At 42.8% G+C, this 18,815-nt stretch overlaps 1 protein-coding gene across 2 annotated transcripts in view; it reads left to right on the top strand.

Moving 5' to 3' along the window:
- The window catches only part of ERLEC1 (endoplasmic reticulum lectin 1), a 47,752-nt gene that overhangs the window by 2,367 nt on the left and 26,570 nt on the right, over positions 1–18,815 (top strand). For both annotated transcript variants that reach the window (XR_013221045.1, XM_077282715.1), the window contains exons 2-4: positions 8,025–8,129; positions 10,007–10,087; positions 10,823–10,900. Coding sequence is in view for 1 of the 2 variants with exons in the window: in XM_077282715.1 (XP_077138830.1) it covers positions 8,025–8,129; positions 10,007–10,087; positions 10,823–10,900 (264 nt within the window). In the remaining variant the exon portion in view is untranslated. The remainder of the gene's footprint in view (positions 1–8,024; positions 8,130–10,006; positions 10,088–10,822; positions 10,901–18,815) is intronic.

Genomic DNA, 18,815 nt, shown 5'->3' with positions numbered 1-18,815 from the left:
TCGGCAGTAAATATGCTGCAGCCAAAACGCAGATTTTTCTGTGTATTATTGCGGCTTTTCTTGCTGCAGTTTTTCGGGTCCCAAAGTTCAGCTTTGCTTCCACTTTGCAAGCATGAATAATACAAGGTTTTGGGCCACCAAGGCAAGACATATGTGTAGAAAGAAAGGGTAATATGATCAAATTATTTAGGGGAAAAAGTGTCTGAAAAAAATGTCTGTTCTGAACAAAGAAGCACAGCCGTGTATTAAGATTGAGTTCATGCACAAGTACACATTTGCCAATGTGGGAGAAACAGAATTGGTTGGCATCGTTTACCTTAACACGTCGCTAATTTAATTATTACCAATTTAATTAAACTGTAATTGGAGTCAGGAAAAATAAAGTCACAAAAATAAATGGGTGTCACATACTTCTGTACCTGCATTTTTTTTCACCAAAAACGCAGCAAACCCTGAGAGCAGCGGGATTTTTTTGCTGCGGTTTTGCACTTATTGCTTTCTGTGGGTGAATACAACGCTGAAAGAAGTGACATGCTACAGTTTTCAAAAACGCAGCAGTTTTCCAATTCAGGCAGAATAAAAAGCGTGTGCATGAGACTTCTGAAATCTCATAGCTTTTGCTGGTACTGTAAAAATCAGCTTTAATTTCCTTTAAAAAAAAAAAATGCCGCAAAAAACACATCAGGTGAACAGATTTCTCATCGCTTCCAGGACCTTTTATTCTTTCTTTATTCAAAATCCGTTTTCTTACTTTGCAGCATTTTTTCCACATCTGCAAAAACTTTTGCCCCATTCTGCCTATATATTAATAACAGGTCTGGATCGCCCCGTTGGGCAATGCTGATTTTAGATGTGACCCATGTATAAGTGATTATCTATCTTCCCTATATTTTATAATGATTGCCTTTACATAGTGATGCCAAGCACTCATCTGCAGTCTTATGAGGGAGAGTGGGATCGTAATCGTTATCCCTTCAATCAAGGACTGAGATCTGTCCATATATTATTCCCTTGTGTATCCCATAGACATGTAGAAAATATATCTGTAAATGAATATTTTTTTAATAATGAAGTGTGGCATCATCCAATATAAAATCCTATTCTTATTTTTTATACCCACGTTAAAAGCAGCAAATTGGTATATAATTTCAATCAAAGTTATTTCTCCCTTTCCCTCCTCAACCAAAAAAAACTTTGGTTTCTTAACAAAATTTACAAACTTTCTGTTTTCAGTAAACCAAAGAGGAACAAATGAAAGGGCTCAACACAAATAATGTAACAAGTGGTTTCTCCAAATTCAACACAGAATATCATTATTACTGACTTCTGCAGTCTCAGAATGGTTCACCCCCTTCATGATGAGCAACTTTAGTACTTAGAGTGTTTAGCTGTTGTGACCTTCTGCACACGTGATGCAGACACCAGTTTCTGGCAATGTTCCTGAATGATCTGAGCTCATTCCTCATGGGGAATGGCCTTCGGCTCACTAATATTCTTGGATTTCTGTGCTGCAACCACCTTCTCCAAACCCCACCAAAGATTTTGTATGTGGTTCAAGTCAGGTGACTGTGACGACGGTCACTCCAGAGTCCTCCAGGACTACTTCTAAAATTTTGAATTTGAGGTATGGTAGGATCATTGTCTTGTTGGCAGCTCCTATAATGCCCAAGCTTCAGCTTCCTCACAGATGCCAGTGTCAGATGTAGGAAATTAGTCCCTCAGCATCGTTGAGGCACCGCCGCGCTGCTCTGTAGGCATGGCTGAGGCACCGCCGCGCTGCTCTGTGGGCATGGCTGAGGCACCGCCGCGCTGCTCTGTGGGCATGGCTGAGGCACCGCCGCGCTGCTCTGTGGGCATGGCTGAGGCACCGCCGCGCTGCTCTGTGGGCATGGCTGAGGCACCGCCGCGCTGCTCTGTGGGCATGGCTGAGGCGCTGCTCTGTGGGCATGGCTGAGGCGCTGCTCTGTGGGCATGGCTGAGGCGCTGCTCTGTGGGCATGGCTGAGGCGCTGCTCTGTGGGCATGGCTGAGGCGCTGCTCTGTGGGCATGGCTGAGGCGCTGCTCTGTGGGCATGGCTGAGGCGCTGCTCTGTGGGCATGGCTGAGGCGCTGCTCTGTGGGCATGGCTGAGGCGCTGCTCTGTGGGCATGGCTGAGGCGCTGCTCTGTGGGCATGGCTGAGGCGCTGCTCTGTTTGTTTCCTAGTCCGTGCAAGGAATTGATCTCATAAAGGGCTTGTTCAGTACTATAATATTGATAGCCTATCCTTAGGATAGGTCTTTAATACCAGATTGGTGAGGGTGCGACATCCGTCTTCGCCCACCCCCACTTGATCAGCGGTTTCCAGTGCCATTGGTGTTCAGATGTGCTGAGTGTTGAATGAATAGGGGGGCTATTCCACTACTAAGCACATCTGGCCACTGCCGATACTAGGACCAGGTGATCGTCAGGTGTGCTGTGTCACACTCCCAGTGATTTGGTATTGGTAAGTTTAAGCTATCACTATAAAATTACTGAACAACTCCTTTAACATTTTGCATGACAGCCAAAAAATGTTAATGACCTGGAGGCCATTGCCCATGAAGCTAGGTTCCTCAGGAACGCTGCCAGATGCTGGTTTCTTGCTATCTGTCAAATTTGCAACAGGTCACAACAGCCAGGCGTGCTCTACGAAGGACTAAAGCTGCTTGTTATGAAAGGGATGAATAATGACTGCAGATGTCATTTAGGTACCGTCACACTCAGCGACGCTGCAGCGATATAGACAACGAGCCGATCGCTGCAGCGTCGCTGTTTAGGTCGCTGGGGAGCTGTCACACAGACAACTCTCTCCAGCGACCAACGATCAGGGGAAAGACTTCGGCATCGTTGAAACTGTCTTCAACGATGCCGAAGTCCCCCTGCAGCACCCGGGTAACCAGGGTAAACATCGGGTTACTAAGTGCAGGGCCGCGCTTAGTAACCCGATATTTACCCTGGTTACCATTGTAAAAGATAAAAATAAAAAACAGTACATACTCACCTTCTGATGTCTGTCACGTCCCCCGGCGTCCACAGGGTTACGCGCTGCTGCACAGAGCTTCCTGCACTGAATGTGTCAGCGCCGGCAGTAACAGCGGTGATGTCACCGCTGTGCTCTGCTTTACGGCCGGCGCTGACACATTCGTGCGGGAAGCTCTGAGCAGCAGCGCGTAACCCTGTGGACGCCGGGGGACGTGACAGACATCAAAAGGTGAGTATGTACTGTTTGTTTTTTTTTAACTTTTACAATGGTAACCAGGGTAAATATCGGGTTACTAAGCGCGGCCCTGCTCTTAGTAACCCGATATTTACCCTGGTTACAAGTGAACACATCGCTGGGTCGGCGTCACACACGCCGATCCAACGATGGACAGCGGGTGATCAGCGACGAAATAAAGTTCTGGACTTTCAGCAACGACCAGCGATATCACAGCAGGATCCAGATCGCTGCTGCGTGTCAAACACAACGAGATCGCTATCCAGGACGCTGCAACGTCACGGATCGTCGTCGTTCTCGCTGCAAAGTCGCTTAGTGTGAAGGTACCTTAAGAGAAACCACTTGTATCAGTTGTGTTTATCTATTAAATTTGTTCTCGTTTGACAACATTACTAATAAACCAATGTAAATGTTGCCGATAATCCTAATCTGCTCTGGGAGTTGAGTAATTTTGTTTGTAACTGTTCATATTATATTTCATAGGAAATAAAAAAAGCCTGATTCAGCTGACACATTTTAGACCCATGTGATAGTTTTTGTGTAGTTTTTTTTTTTTCCTTTTTTTTTTTTTTACTCAATGCAGCAATTCTTTATAAGTGATGTCTGGGTATATAGAATACATGTCCCATTGTGTGGGCTCCTCAGATAGGAAAGACAGAAGTAACAAGAGTGGTGGCCTAGTGTCTCTGACATTATGGATGATGTTCTGTACATTCAGTCCCAGGGGATGGTGTCAAATGCATAAAAAAAAAATCTGCAAAACTATAAGAGCTTCATAGTTGTCAACTCATTACCCACCCCCACCGCAGATTTAGATAAAATAAAGTGCTGCATATTTCTGGTGCACATGTGACTGTATAAAATGGCCAAAGGGCTACGGTGTTCCCAATAGCTATCCTATATATGGTAGTTATATAGAGCCGCCCTATAGCCCAGAAATACTCCATGCAAAATGTGGAGTAGCCAGCGTGGTAAATTGCAGCAGTGGTCGTTACTAGAGCTGAGCGAATATGTTCGGAATCGGTTGCCGAATCTGAATTTGCCATATTGGTACCCTATTCATGCCAAATATGTTTGATGATCGGTTCCGAACATATTTAATCATGCACAAACAATATTTGCCGTTGATCATAATCGGAACCGAATTTTGAAAAATTTGCTCAACTCCAGTCAATACCATAGGCTAAGGAGGATATGCAAAGAGAGGGACACAGGGTGGAGAGCTGGGCAAATATAAAAATGGTACACTTTTGATACATGAATGTATTTGGAAAATTATTATATTTCCACTATCCATAATGTTATTGACTCTGACGTTAGGATCATTCATGTGTCACTTTTTCTCATACAAGTTCTACCCATGATTTTCTCAGATAGCACTCTTACCTGTGATAGTATACGGGGCTGTGGTGCCTGCAAAATCCTGATGATATATATTAATAATAATAAATTTTTATATAGCGCCAACATATTCCGCAGCACTTTACATTATAGAGGGGACTTATACAGACAACAGACATTACAGCATAACAGAAATCACAGTTCAAAACAGATACCAGGAGGAATGAGGGCCCTGCTCGTAAGCTTACAATCTATGAGCAAAAGGGGAGACACGAGAGGTGGATGGTAACAATTGCTTTAGTTATTTGGACCAGCCATAGTGTAAGGATCGGGTGTTCATGTAAAGCTGCATGAACCAGTTAACAGCCTAAGTATGTAACAGTACAGACACAGAGGGCTATTAACTGCATAAAGTGTGTGAGAACATGATGTAAGGAACCTGATTATGGTTTATGTTTTTTGAATGGGCCACACAGGGATAGTTAGGTTAATGCATTGAGGCGGTAGGCCAGTCTGAACAAATGCATTTTTAGGGCACGCTTAAAACTGTGGGGATTAATCGTATTAACCTGGGTAGTGCATTCCACAGAATTGGCGCAGCATGTGAAAAGTCTTGGAGACGGGAGTGGGAGGTTCTGATTATTGAGGATGTTAACGTCAGGTCATTAGCAGAATGGAGAGCACGGGTAGGGTGGTAGATTGAGACGAAGGAGGAGATGTAGGGTGGTGCTGAGCCATGGAGTGCTTTGTGGGTGAGGGTAATACGTTTGTACTGGATTCTTGAGTGGATGGGTAACCAGTGTAAAGACTGGCTCAGGGTAGAGGCATCGGTGTAACGGTTGGCTAGGAATATAATCCTGGCTGCAGCATTCAGGACAGATTGGAGCCGGGAGAGTTTGGTAAGAGGGAGGCCAATTAGTAGAGAGTTACAATAGTCCAGACGAGAATGAATAAGAGAAACAGTAAGAGTTTTTGCAGAGTTGAAAGTAAGAAAAGGTTGAATTCTAGTAATGTTTTTGAGGTGCAGATAACAAGAGCGAGCCAGTGATCGGATGTGGGGGGTGATTGAAAGCTCGTATGTCCGATGTTGATCCGAGTGTAGGATCAAACTTGGCAAAGAAAGTCTATGGGTCCATGAAAAAGTCAGATCACACTGATCCCATCTGTTTTCCATGGACTGATGGAGAAATACTGAGGAAAGGTCTCATTCACATGTCTGTTCTTCACCTACGTGTCCTATAAGTGATATTCATGGATAGAACACAAACTTACTACAACCTATGGGGTTGACAAACGTGTTTTTTCGGGACTGTGCAATAATCATAGATACTTGTCGTTTTTTTACTGATATCACAGTTGAAAAGTCCCATACAAGTCTATGGGTCTGTGAAAATCATGTACAGGACACGAATCCATGTGCTGTCTGTGATTGACACTGTAATGGAGAGGAGAAGCTTGGTGATTTATCCATCGGAAAAACTGACGAAATTCTGATCCAGGACACAATGACCTTTTTTTTTGCGTATGTGGAAATTCATTGACATATGAATGTGGCAAAACACTAATGAAACTTGCGTGTGCATGAGCCCTTAGTGATGACCTTAAGGCCATGTGCACACGTTCAGGATTTTTAGCGTTTTTTCGCGTTTTTCGCTATAAAAACGTGATAAAAACGCGAAAAAACCGCTTACATATGCCTCCTATTATTTACCGTGTATTCCGCATTTTTTGTGCAAATGTTGTGATTTTTTCCGCGAAAAAATCGTATCGCGGGAAAAAAAGCAACATGTTAATTAAAATGCGGAATTGCGGGGATTCCGCACACCTAGGAGTCCATTGATCTGCTTACTTCCCGCACGGGGCTATGCACACCATGCGGGAAGTAAGCAGATTATGTGCGGTTGGTACCCAGGGTGGAGGAGAGGAGACTCTCCTCCACGCACTGGGCACCATATAAGTGGTCAAAAAATAAAAGAATTAAAATAAAAAATAGTCCTATACTCACCTTCGATGTCCCCGGAGTGTTCCCGCCTCACCGCTGCATGCTGCCGTTTCGGTTTCTATAGCTGGTGTGCGGTGAAGGACCTGTGATGACGTCACTGTCTTGTGATTGGTCGTGAGCGGTCATGTGACCGCTCACATGACCGCGACGTCATGGAAGGTCCTGCGCGCACACACCAGCTATAGGAAGAGGAACGGACGCCGCTGAAGAGATCGTCTGGGTGAGTATAAGCATTTTTTTATTTTTTTTATTATTTTTAAACATTCTATCTTTTACTATAGATGCTGCATCTATAGTAAAAAGTTGGTCACACTTGTCAAACAGTACGTTTGACAAGTGTGACCAACCTGTCAGTCAGTTTTCCAAGCGATGCTACAGATCGCTTGGAAAACTTTAGCATTCTGCAAGCTAATTACGCTTGCAGAATGCTAAAATAAACGCGAAAAAAACGCAAAAAAAACGCAAAAAAAAAAATGCGGATTTCTTGCAGAAAATTTCCGGTTTTCTTCAGGAAATTTCTGCAAGAAATCCGGGCGTGTGCACATACCCTTAGTGGAGGAGACACTTTGTAACAGGAGTTGCTTAACAGGTTAATTACTATGAGCGATGCAGATAGTCACCACTTATTATGATCTACTAGATAGTCATAGGTCCACACCCTGTTGGAGGGGGACATGTCATATCTCCAGCGGGTGTATGAATTGGGCGCGTGCGGTGCTTGAAATATACAGCTCTTGCAAAATGTTTTCTCTTTATAGGCATATTTTTGACTAAAATGTAAATTGTTCATTTATTCTATAAACTTCTGACAACATGTCTCCGAATTTCCAAGCCAATACATTTTGTATATTTTTTCTGACAAAGAAAAATGGTCAAAATAACCCCCCCCCCCCCCAGTGCTTTCAGACCTCAAATAATGCAAAGAAAACAAGTTCATAATCATTTAGAAACAACAATACTAATGTTTTAACTCGGTAAGAGTTCAGAAATCAATATTTTGTGGAATAACCATGATTTTTAATGCTTTCCACCAGTCTTTAACTCTGCTTCTGGCGCAAAAATGTAAGCATGTTTGATGGCTTGTGACTATCCATCATCTTCTTGATTACATTCCAGAGGTTTTCAATGGGGTTCAGGTCTGGAGATTGGGCTGTCCATGACAGAGTTTTGATGTGGTGGTCCCTTAATTTTTGCCAGAGCTGTATACGGTAATTATAGCCTTGGCGATAATTTGTTGTAGTTTATTGGAGTAGGGGGTCACTTTGCTTTGCAACATTGAGAATCACTATCCTTCAGATATCAGGTGTAGGGATGTGAAATCCAGCATTCACCTTGGATGCGGGTCATTGATTGACGGCGGCTCGTCACTCGCTGTATAATACTAATGTCGCAGCATTGATCTCACCATCTTGTATGGGATGTAAATATAATTATTGTTCTTGCAGCCGACTACAGGAATACCGTACAAAGAAGACAATTACATTATTATGACCACGGCCGACAAAGAGATATACAAGTGTCTACTTCCAATTACTGCCGGGGATCAGCAGGTATTACTTATTACTGGTTATCCTAATATGCTGTGCTTTTATTAATAAATTACATTTATCTCATCTATATGGACATATATCTTTAGCAATGAGCCACAGGCTGAACTGCTCAGTATAGAAAGATTTTCTCTGCCTAAAGATCTAAACTGTATTCTTCTTCTTTACAGGCATATTGTATTGGTACATAGAGATACCTCGCTATATACCAGTACATTTTTATATTCCTGTACAAGTATGTAAAATAAGTCAATGTTTTTTTTTCCTCTCCCTATAAAATTACTAAAAATCAGTGAACAATTATAATAATCACATTTTTAAATACACTTTTGTGATGTATGTTTTTATAATCTGTAAATAACATGGACATGTTTCATATCCCCGTCTTTGTAACAACTGATACAATACAGTGAACAGATAATATATGGTGATCCGTAAATGGCGTTAACAAATGGTGTGATTGTTTATTTTCTTCTTCAATAAACCCGTAAAAAGTTTATACAAATGTAACGCTTACAGATGTGGTTGGCAAAACGGCACTAAAAATTACAGCTTGTCTTGTATAAAAGCAAGACCTTGTATAGTGAAGTTTGTGTAAAAATAAGAGTTATGATTTTTACAACTACAAAAGAATGAGCAAGAAAAAACAATCTTCTGGTCATCTAAACACGTGCATTACAAAAATGTCACTGTGTCTATAGGTCTGTTATATGCTTGTGTACATGTTTGTACTATGTATATGTAATGTGAGTATAATGTATTAATATGTGTATTTTATGTATGAGTGTCTAATGTGACTGTGCATGTCAGATGAGGCCTAGGGGCTCTTCACGGTCAGTGTCCTCCCCTGAGGGACATGAGACATCTTAGAAATTAATTGAAGTTGTCTAGGATACTTAAGCGACGTGTACATTTTGACATTTACAAGTGGGATCTTATGTGAGACATATTTGACAGTTCTCATTGACTGACTGACCTGTTATCATTATGGAATCTGCACTGTATCTGCGGATGGAATCCATCATTAAATATTAGACTTCGGTTTAATGCATAGACAGCAGTGCCGCCTCTAAGGCTGTATGCATGTCACACACACTCCTTATGTTGGCAATCTACATCTCGAAGAAAAAGTGATCTTCTCTTATCATATCATGTGACAAAAAAGTATACTGTAGGGGTTTTTTTGGAAGTGGAAATAAATGAGTTGTCCATGTCTGGGGACATTTTATATATATTTTTTTCTTCAATGCATATATTTGGGACTAAAAACACTTTTGCTATTCAGTTTCTTTAACAATTTATACCGTTTGACTTTTATAGGCTCTTTTTTGTTTTTTACCCCTACACATTAATCTTTGTGGTCTGTGGTCATAAGTCAGCTGAGAGGAACTTGGTAAAACAAAAAGATAACAGATAAGAGTTACAAACGCTCTCTTGTCATTACGAGCTCATTGATGGATATATTTTGTGTAAAAGTAAATAAATTGACCACAAAAATGGACAACCTCCTTACTAGTCAGTGTTAACAATGTATGACATCCAGTAGGGGCGATATGTTTGGAGATGCTGCTAGAACATGACACGTCCTTGTGCCTTAACAGGCCTCATACACAGAGGTTGTGCCTAGCAGGAAACCCTTTACGGCTCAATTTGAGGCAGCTATGTGCCTCATTTCTTTCTGCAGAGGATCTGCTGTCAGAAGTGATCAATATGCCGATGATATTTTTCTATGTTTTAGTTTTGATTTGTGTAAAGGGCTTAATGACCTCTATATACAACAAATCAAATATGGTAGGAAATCTTCTGACTCGCCTTCTGGGAATAAAGATCATGGTATTGTTACTGTAGCAGTATTAAACAATCGTCATTGTTATTTTCAGGAAGAAGAAGGAGAATATAAGGGACCGTCTCCTAGAGAACTTTTAGATCCTCTCTTCAAGCAAACCAGCTGTTCATACAGGGTAACTTGCATTTACTCTTTAAAGGGGCTTTACCAACAGAGATATTTACCGTATGGATAGGTGATAAATGTCTGATCTCTGGGCACTATGGCGGTCCATTCATTGTCTGTGAGACAGCCAGAGGTGGTGGATCGCTATGACAGTCACGAGAGAGCAGGTTTCCTCTAATGGTAATTTTGACTTGGGCCGCCAATTGCACATCATTGTGGCAGTTGATCTGTGTGCATAGAGTAACATGTTATTGGCACCATATCCTGATTACCCGGGGCGATGTATGATGCTTGCAAGTCAATTTAAAAGTAATTGCACCCGAGCAACGAGAGCTTTGCTCGTCATGTTTAGATGGACCGACAGTCAGGATCACGCGTTCTTACGAAATTTCGTTCCTCGATTATTAGCCCACCTACCTGGGCCTCTAGTGGAAACCTCTGCTATGTGAGTAGCAGTATCTGGATAGAACTTGATCGAAACACATTACAGATAAGAAAATGATTGTACTTATCTTATACTCCACTTTATTTCAGTTTACTTGAGTATGTAAACGGTAATAAACTTACTGATTACTGAACAATGTATATCAGAAATTCTTCTTCCCTTTTAGTTAAAACTGTAAGTTCCTTATCTGGAACTGTAGAAATTTTTTTAAAGGGTTTTACAATAAGACAAGTAGTTGATGTTCAGGTTTAACTAGAGAAACTTACTCAAGTCATTGTTTCTCTACAAATTATGTTTTAGATTGAGTCGTACTGGACATACGAGGTTTGCCATGGAAAACACATTCGGCAGTACCATGAGGAGAAAGAAGCAGGGCAGGTATGTACATTGTGGATGGATGCAGGACTGATATACATTCTACAGTAGTTATGGTATGCAAGTCAGGGTTATGTGTTATCTGCCTTCATGGAACATAGTAGTTTTCGATGATACACCTCACCCCATATTATGGTCGTATCTCAGTCTTTACTAATAACATGTAATGTATAGGAACATGTAAAAGATTTGAAATAAAAAAAAAACTATATTGATAAAGCATAACCCATGATCCAGTGGGAGTCCTAAAATAGGCCACGTGCCATAGTGTTGGTATCTGTCCAGGTCACACAGTGATAATCCTGGCACCCAGCTGCTAATTAGAGCACTCTGATAACTACCGTAAGTGTAGCGATCCCTACTCCTGTGTATCCACAGGGCAAGATTTAGTCATCTGGAAGAAAACTGGTTCCAATTGGGTTACGGCAAGCAGGACGAATTTATGCAGTACCTGTTTATTTAATGGTTTTCTTTGTTCTTATTGGAATGCGCACATTGTAGATTCAGACTGAAGACAGCAAATCCACAAAGGAACACGCATAGAAACAAGGAGTAAAGAAACACGTGTGAAATAAACCAGAATGTTTTGAATCTGAGGATTCCTCAAAGTTGCCCCCATTTTTCTCAGACCGCCTAATGCCCTCTTGGCATTCTTTCAAGCAGCTTCATCAGGTCATCACCTGGAATGTCTTCCAACAGCCTTGAATGCGTTCCCAGAAGTGCTGAGCACGCTTGGCTGCTTTGTCTTCATTCCACTGTTGAACTTATCCCAAACCATCTCAGTTGGGTTGAGGGCTGTGGATTGAGGAAGCCATGTCATCTGACACAGCATTCCATCCCACTCAGTCATATAGCCCCCTCATAGCCAGGTGTTTTGTTTTGGGCCATTGTCCTGTTAGAACACAAATGATGGTCCCACCAAGTGCAAGTCAGATGGGAGTAATGTATAGTAGCTGTATACTGTAGTAGCCATGCTGGTAAAGTGAGTCTTGAATTTGGAATAAATCACTGACCATGTCACCAGCAAAGCACCCCCACACAATCATCACTTTTCCCCTCCATGCTTCATGGTGGGCACCACACATGTAGAAACCATCTACTCAGCTTTTTTGTATCTTGCAAATATGGTGTTTGGTACCAAATATCTCTTAATTTTCACTCCTGAAACCACAGTTGAGATTTCATCTAATCTAATGTCCAGTTTGCGGTCCTCAATAGTGGCTTTTTTGCAGCAGTTTGTCCATAAAGGCCTGTTTGTCACAGTCTACTCTTTAAAGTTGATGTTGAGATGTCTGCTCCTTTTTTCATAGTTTCATAGATTTTAAGGTTGAAACTAGACATAAGTACATAGAGTTCAATTTATAGCCTAATGTGGATTCAGAGGAAGGCAAAAACCCCATGAGGCAGATGCTAATTGCCCCATATTAGGCTAGGGTCACATAACCATTTTTCTCTCATACAAGAAGATCAGTCCGATTTATGCTGATCAGAATACACTGCATGCAGAATTATTAGGCAAGTTGTTTTTTTGGATCACATGATACTTTTTATACATGTTGTCCTACTCCAAGCTGTTCAGGCTTGAGAGCCAACTACCTATTAAGTAAATCAGGTGATTTGCATCTCTGTAATGAGGAGGGGTGTTGTCTAATGACATCAACACCCTATATAAGGTGTGCTTAATTATTAGGCAACTTCCTTTCCTTTGGCAAAATGGGTCAGAAGAGAGATTTGACGAGCTCTGAAAAGTCCAAAATTGTGAGATATCTTGCAGAGGGATGCAGCAGTGTTGAAATTGCCAATAGTTTGAAGCGTGATCACCGAACAATCAATCACCGAAGCAAGCGTTTCATGGCAAATAGCCAACAGGGTCGCAAGAAGCGTGTTGGGCAAAAAAGGCGCAAAATAACTGCACATGAATTGAGGAAAATCAAGCTTGAAGCTGCCAAGATGCCATTTGCCACCAGTTTTGCCATATTTCAGAGCTGCAACGTTACTGGAGTATCAAAAAGCACAAGGTGTGCAATACTCAGGGACATAGCCAAGGTAAGGAAGGCTGAAAAACGACCACCTTTGAACAAGAAGCATAAGATAAAACGTCAAGACTGGGCCAAGAAATATCTTAAGACTGACTTTTCAAAAGTTTTATGGACTGATGAAATGAGAGTGACTCTTGATGGGCCAGAGGCTGGATCAGTAAAGGGCAGAGAGCTCCACTCCGACTCAGACGCCAGCAAGGTGGAGGTGGGGTACTGGTATGGGCTGGTATCATCTAAGATGAACTTGTGGGACCTTTTCGGGTTGAGGATGGAGTGAAGCTCAACTCCTAGACATACTGCCAGTTTCTGGAAGACAACTTCTTCAAGCAGTGGTACAGGAAGAAGTTGGTATCGTTCAAGAAAAACATGATTTTCATGCAGGACAATGCTCCATCACATGCCTCCAACTACTCCACAGCGTGGCTGGCCAGTAAAGATCTCAAAGAAGAAAAAATAATGACATGGCTCCCTTGTTCACCTGATCTGAACCCCATAGAGAACCTGTGGTCCCTCATAAAATGAGGAAAAGATCTCGCCACTTTGCCAGGGGATTCGTTTGAGTCACCCATCCACACACTGTCTTCGACTCTGCATGAGAGTTCTAGGTAAGATGATTGCCGTGATGGAAGCCTTATCTTTCACACAGTTCCATACCCTCCCCTCCCAACTGGCCCTCCTGTCATCCTGGGACAAAAGGATCTAGTCTTCGAATCATCCCATACTTCTGCCTCTCCATGTGAGGCAGTCTCTCGCCCCTCTATTTGGTGCGAGAGATCATTCCTCTCCACTAGCAAGTTATCATGATGGTTGCCAGTCTCCACGAATGGTGAACGGTCTTCCTTCGTCAGACAGTCCAGGGCCGCTGGAACTCTCAGGAAACCTCTCTTCCCATCAACCTTCTGGAAATTGGATCCACCTGCCTCTCTCTCTTCTCCACTGGCAGGACGTTCTAGCGGGCCCACTAATTTGTGTTCAATCCGACAATGACACGGCCGTGGCATACATAAACCACCAGGGCGGGACACGCAGCGAGTCAATCATGTTAAAGGCCTTGCGGATCCTGGCTTGGGTCAAGCGGCACGTTCCAGCAATATCAGCGGTGCACATTCCAGGAGTGGACAATTGGGCCACCGACTTTCTAAGCCATCATGGCCTCTCCTTGGGCGGGTGATCCTTCAACCCTTTTATGTTCAAACAGATCTGTCAAAGGTGGGACACTCCCGATGTCAATCTGATGGCATCTCGGATGAATCACAAGGTTCCTCATATCGTGGCCAGGTCTTACGACCCCTGGCAGTCCTGGTCTTTCCTTGGTCGCAGTTTCAACTTCAGTACCTGTGAAGAATATTGGACATATAATTCCATGTCAATCATTTGTATCCTATTTGGCATGGGATTACAAAAACCCATTTAGTGTGCAGTTGTAACAGAACACCAAGCTGGGGAGGTCGAGAGACAAAGTGCTGTGAGTGACAAAACTTGCTGTGAGTGACAGAACAGCTCAGAGCAGAACAACATGCTTGCTGCCATGTGGAGACCATGCAGTGAAAATTGCTTTAAGGCAGATATGATTCCATAACGATCAAATGGCTTCTAGGGTCTCAATCTGTTCTAGAACCTCGGGTTATGGAGATACATAGAACAACTACTAGAAGCCAGGTAGTAAAGCTGCGTTTGGTCTTAACTAGAGTAGAGCGAATTTGTTCGGAATTGGTCCCCGAATCTGAATTTGCCATATTCGTGCCATATTGGTACCCTATGTGTGCTGAATGTATGTTTGATGTTCGGTTCCGAACATATTTGATAGTTTCTACTCCCATTGATTCTAATGACGTTTGCCTGTGTTCGACAATATTACAAAATCAATATTCGCCTCTGATTGCATTCGGAACCAAATCCGAACAAATTTGCTCAACTCTAGTCTTAACGTGTAGCAGGATCCTGGCTGGATCCAGTGGCACCATAATCGCCACCCTTGGACCGTCCAGAAAGAAGTAATGATCTTTCATAGGTTTTGGAGTTTTTGGAGGTTTTGGAGTTTTGCAGCTGCACAGGTAAGGGGAGAGGATTTAGGTTCAGCCCTGAAGGCAGGAGGAGGGGAGTGATACACAGCAGTTAAATGCTCATGTAGAGCTTGGCCTAGTGCTTTTTCTCTGGGGAGGTCACGACAACATGTGTGAGGAGAAGTCCAGGAACAGACGAGGCCACAAGCCTCCCCTGTGATAGCCCCTCCCCTGCAAGTCAGGCCTTTCATCTATTGGTAACTGAACCATATATTCTGCTTATATCTTTTGTCCTACCACTATTGTATTTGCATATATGACTATTATATATGTTTGTGTATATAGTGTATTGTCTAATGTGTCCTTAAGGCAATTAAATATAGAATTTAACCTTGGACTGCTCTTTTATCTTGATCCATGAATACACACGTCCTTTTTCCAGCTATTCCTCTGATCTCCAGACTCGTCAAGAAAATCAAGGCAGAAGGAGTTCCAGTCATCCTGGTGGCCCCAGACTGGCCCAGAAGAGCTTGGTATGCAGAGTTAGTCAACCTACCAGCGGATGTACCCTGGAAACTTCGACAGACCAAACCTACTTTCTCAGGATTTTCTCTTCCACCAGAATTCTCGGTCCCTCAATTTAATGGCATAGCCGTTGAGACCGCAGTCCTGAGGAAGGCATGTCTCTCATCCCAGGTTATACAGACCATGATCTAAGCACAGAAACCTTCGTCCTCACGCATTTAGCATCGGACCTGGAAGGCCTTCTTTTGCTGGTGTGAAGACAGCCACACAGCTCCCATGTCTTTTTCTTTCCCTTCCATCCTGGCGTTCTTACAATCTGGGCTGCAGTCCGGTTTGTACCTTAGTACACTCAAGGGTCAGGTATCTGCACTCTCAATCCCGTTTCAAGGAAATTTTTTCTCTCATCCCCAGGTCAAGACCTTCAGTCATGGTGTCGATCACCTAGTGCCACCATTTCGTCCCCCAGTGGATCCATGGGACCTTAACCTTGAATTGAGCGTTCTTCAGGGCCTCCTTTCGAACCCATTCAAGACAATCACGTCTTTCCTCGAAGGTGGCCTTTTTGGTTGCGATCACTCCCATCAGACGGGTCACAGAATTGGCAGCTCTCTTGCCGCTTTCTTTTCCTCGTTTTACACCAGGACAATGTGGTTTTATGAACAGTGCCTTAATTCTTTCCTAAGGTAGTCTCCCTGTTCCACATCAACAGGGATATTGTCCTTCCTTCTTCCCGTCTCCTGTCTATCCCTTGTCAGTCTTGCGTCTCTACATCTCAAGGACAGCATCCTTCAGACCTTTGCATGCCTTGTTTGTCATTCCTGAGGGTAGGTGACTGCCTGCCTCCAAGTCTTCTATCGCCTGCTGGATCCGTTTGGCTATACTGGAAGCTTATCGAGTTAAGGATAAACCACCCCTGGGAGTGATTAGTTAGATAGCATGAAAATAACCAAGTTTGCAATTTACTTTTTTTTTTTAATCTGCTGCCATTCTCCTGCTGAGAGCGTTTTTATCTTACATGGTGTACAGCTGGCTGCTATGGGGCTTGGCCACAAGTGTCTGCCCAGTAGCTACATTCCAGGAGTCGGGTCAATTCCTAATATACCAGTCAGTTCTCTCCAGCCCATGATTTCTATGCAACAGTTAGGTGCTCATTTCAATCACCCCCCCTCTCTGCTCCTGACAGGCTGCTGTTTTTAGTCCTGTGTAACGTCCCCCAAATGCCTTGTGATCGCTATATGTAAATATAGTAAAAATAGTGTAGAACCAGAACAAACCAAACCACTGATGGCTAAATGTGTTACAGAAGAAATTGCGTTGAGCTTTATAATTCGAATATTACAGCTCTGGTACTCACCAGAACTGTCACTCAAGGAAGAAATCCCACCCTGATAGAAACCAGGAAGTGAAAGAGACTGGAAGGCTGTGTGCTGCTCAAGAGACCAACTTGTGAATAACCCTTTAAACAGAACATCTCTAATAGTGATGAGTGAACGTGCTTGGATAAGGTGTTATCCAAGCATACTTGTGTTCTATTCGAGTATCTTTGGTGTGCTTGAATACTATGTTCGAGTCGCCTTGGCTGCATATCTTGCGTCTGTTCAAAAACCACAACACAATGGCTGGATTGCCTAGCCCCTGGGTGAGTATAAATTAACCTCTTTTTCTATTCTTTCAGGATACATGGGGGGGCTTATCTACAGCATTACAGAATGCTGTAGATAAGCCCCTGATGCCGGTGGGCTTAGCTCATCTTCGATTTTGGGGGTGACAGGTTCCCTTTAACACAGTTAGTTATCTATTCGATATATATATAATCTGTCTATTTTACTGCGTAATTAGAGGAACAAACTGTGACTACAGAACGCTTTGTGCTAAGCTATGATATGTTTGTTAATATCCAAATAGCCAAGAGAATGCCTTATATAAAATTAAAACATAACCTTTAATAATAAATGTCTAAAAACAGTTTTATGGACAATAAACGTGATAAAGTGCAAACAGTGCTCAAATTACCAGTGCTCGATAAAAAAATGGTTTTGTCTCACCAAGTCGATAATTTTCCTCACTGGAGCTTCCTCATACATAGAGGGGGAGGGGGAAGTTAGTTGCTATACTACCCCATTCGTGCCCCTGTATTGCTCCTGCCCTGACAAGGGCAGTCCCCAAGTCAGGCTAAATAATTGTACCCACCACGACCAAGTAAACTTCCCTACGCGTTTCCTCTCCCATAGGGGAGATTCATCAGGGGAATGTAAGGGTATAAAAATTGTGGGGTATTCTGTTTTAGAGAGAGAGCCCCTCCATCGGGAAGTAGCTCCTATGTGTCCAGTGCACCTAGTTTTGGGTATGGACTATGGTAAGGTGAGATAAAGAACGGAAAAGTTCCCCCTTAAATAATTTCCTCCTCTTTCTATTTAATTGCATAGCGTCCTACCTCATTTCCGTCAGGTCACATGTTCTGTGTGCACGCTGATACCATTTTTTGGGCGTTAGTGGTACCATATCGCCATTCTCCCTCCTATGCGTGTATACTTCCGGTATCGGGCATACAGCGCAATACGCAAGGCTGACGATTATCACTTCCGGTTCACGTACCCTGGGTTGCCCGCTACTGCGCAGGCGGCACTCCGGGAACCGGTACACACCTTCCTGCTAATGGCGTCACTGTATCCCTGGTAACACCCAGACTCTCCAGATTACACGCTACAGCGCAAGCGTCATTTGGGTTAATAATAACGCCAGCTAGTTTCCTAACTCTATCATGAATAGCATACATCAAATTCATACGTATTAATGGTGTCAATACCAGTTGTCATTACGCATACGGCGTTTCTAGATCTGCCATTTTTTTTCCCCATACATTGATATTTTTCCAACTGCATATTAGTGCATATATGGAACCCCACAGGACGGCCAGGATATCTGGCCAATCAGGCTCATACTGGCTGGTTAGATGTGGTCCATAAATAATTTATGGATGCAGCTATGGGGGCATATGTGCTTGTATCGTAGATATGTTCAGACCCTGTATCTTGGGAGGTTTGATTCACCTATCCGGTGCGGGTATGTTACTGTTAGTGTGTATTGAGCATGCACTCACATGTCATAATAATACGACAACCACACCCCCATCCCAAAGGTTGCCCAAAATGTGCATAATCTATAAGGTTAATATTCATTTTAAGTAAAGGGCAGATTGATATCTACAATAAAGATCTAATAAATGAGGGGTATCGTATCAGCGCTGCTATGTTAGGTAAATGACAGAAATAGATAAACTGACCCAATAGGCACCATAGGGGCCCCTCAAGATTGTATTTGAGTCACAAATATCGGCTAGCATTTATACGG

Source organism: Ranitomeya variabilis, chromosome 2 (genome assembly GCF_051348905.1).
Source record: "Ranitomeya variabilis isolate aRanVar5 chromosome 2, aRanVar5.hap1, whole genome shotgun sequence".
Lineage (NCBI taxonomy): Eukaryota > Metazoa > Chordata > Amphibia > Anura > Dendrobatidae > Ranitomeya > Ranitomeya variabilis.
Note: the sequence above shows the minus strand (reverse complement) of the source record. Positions and strands in the feature narration are given on the sequence as shown.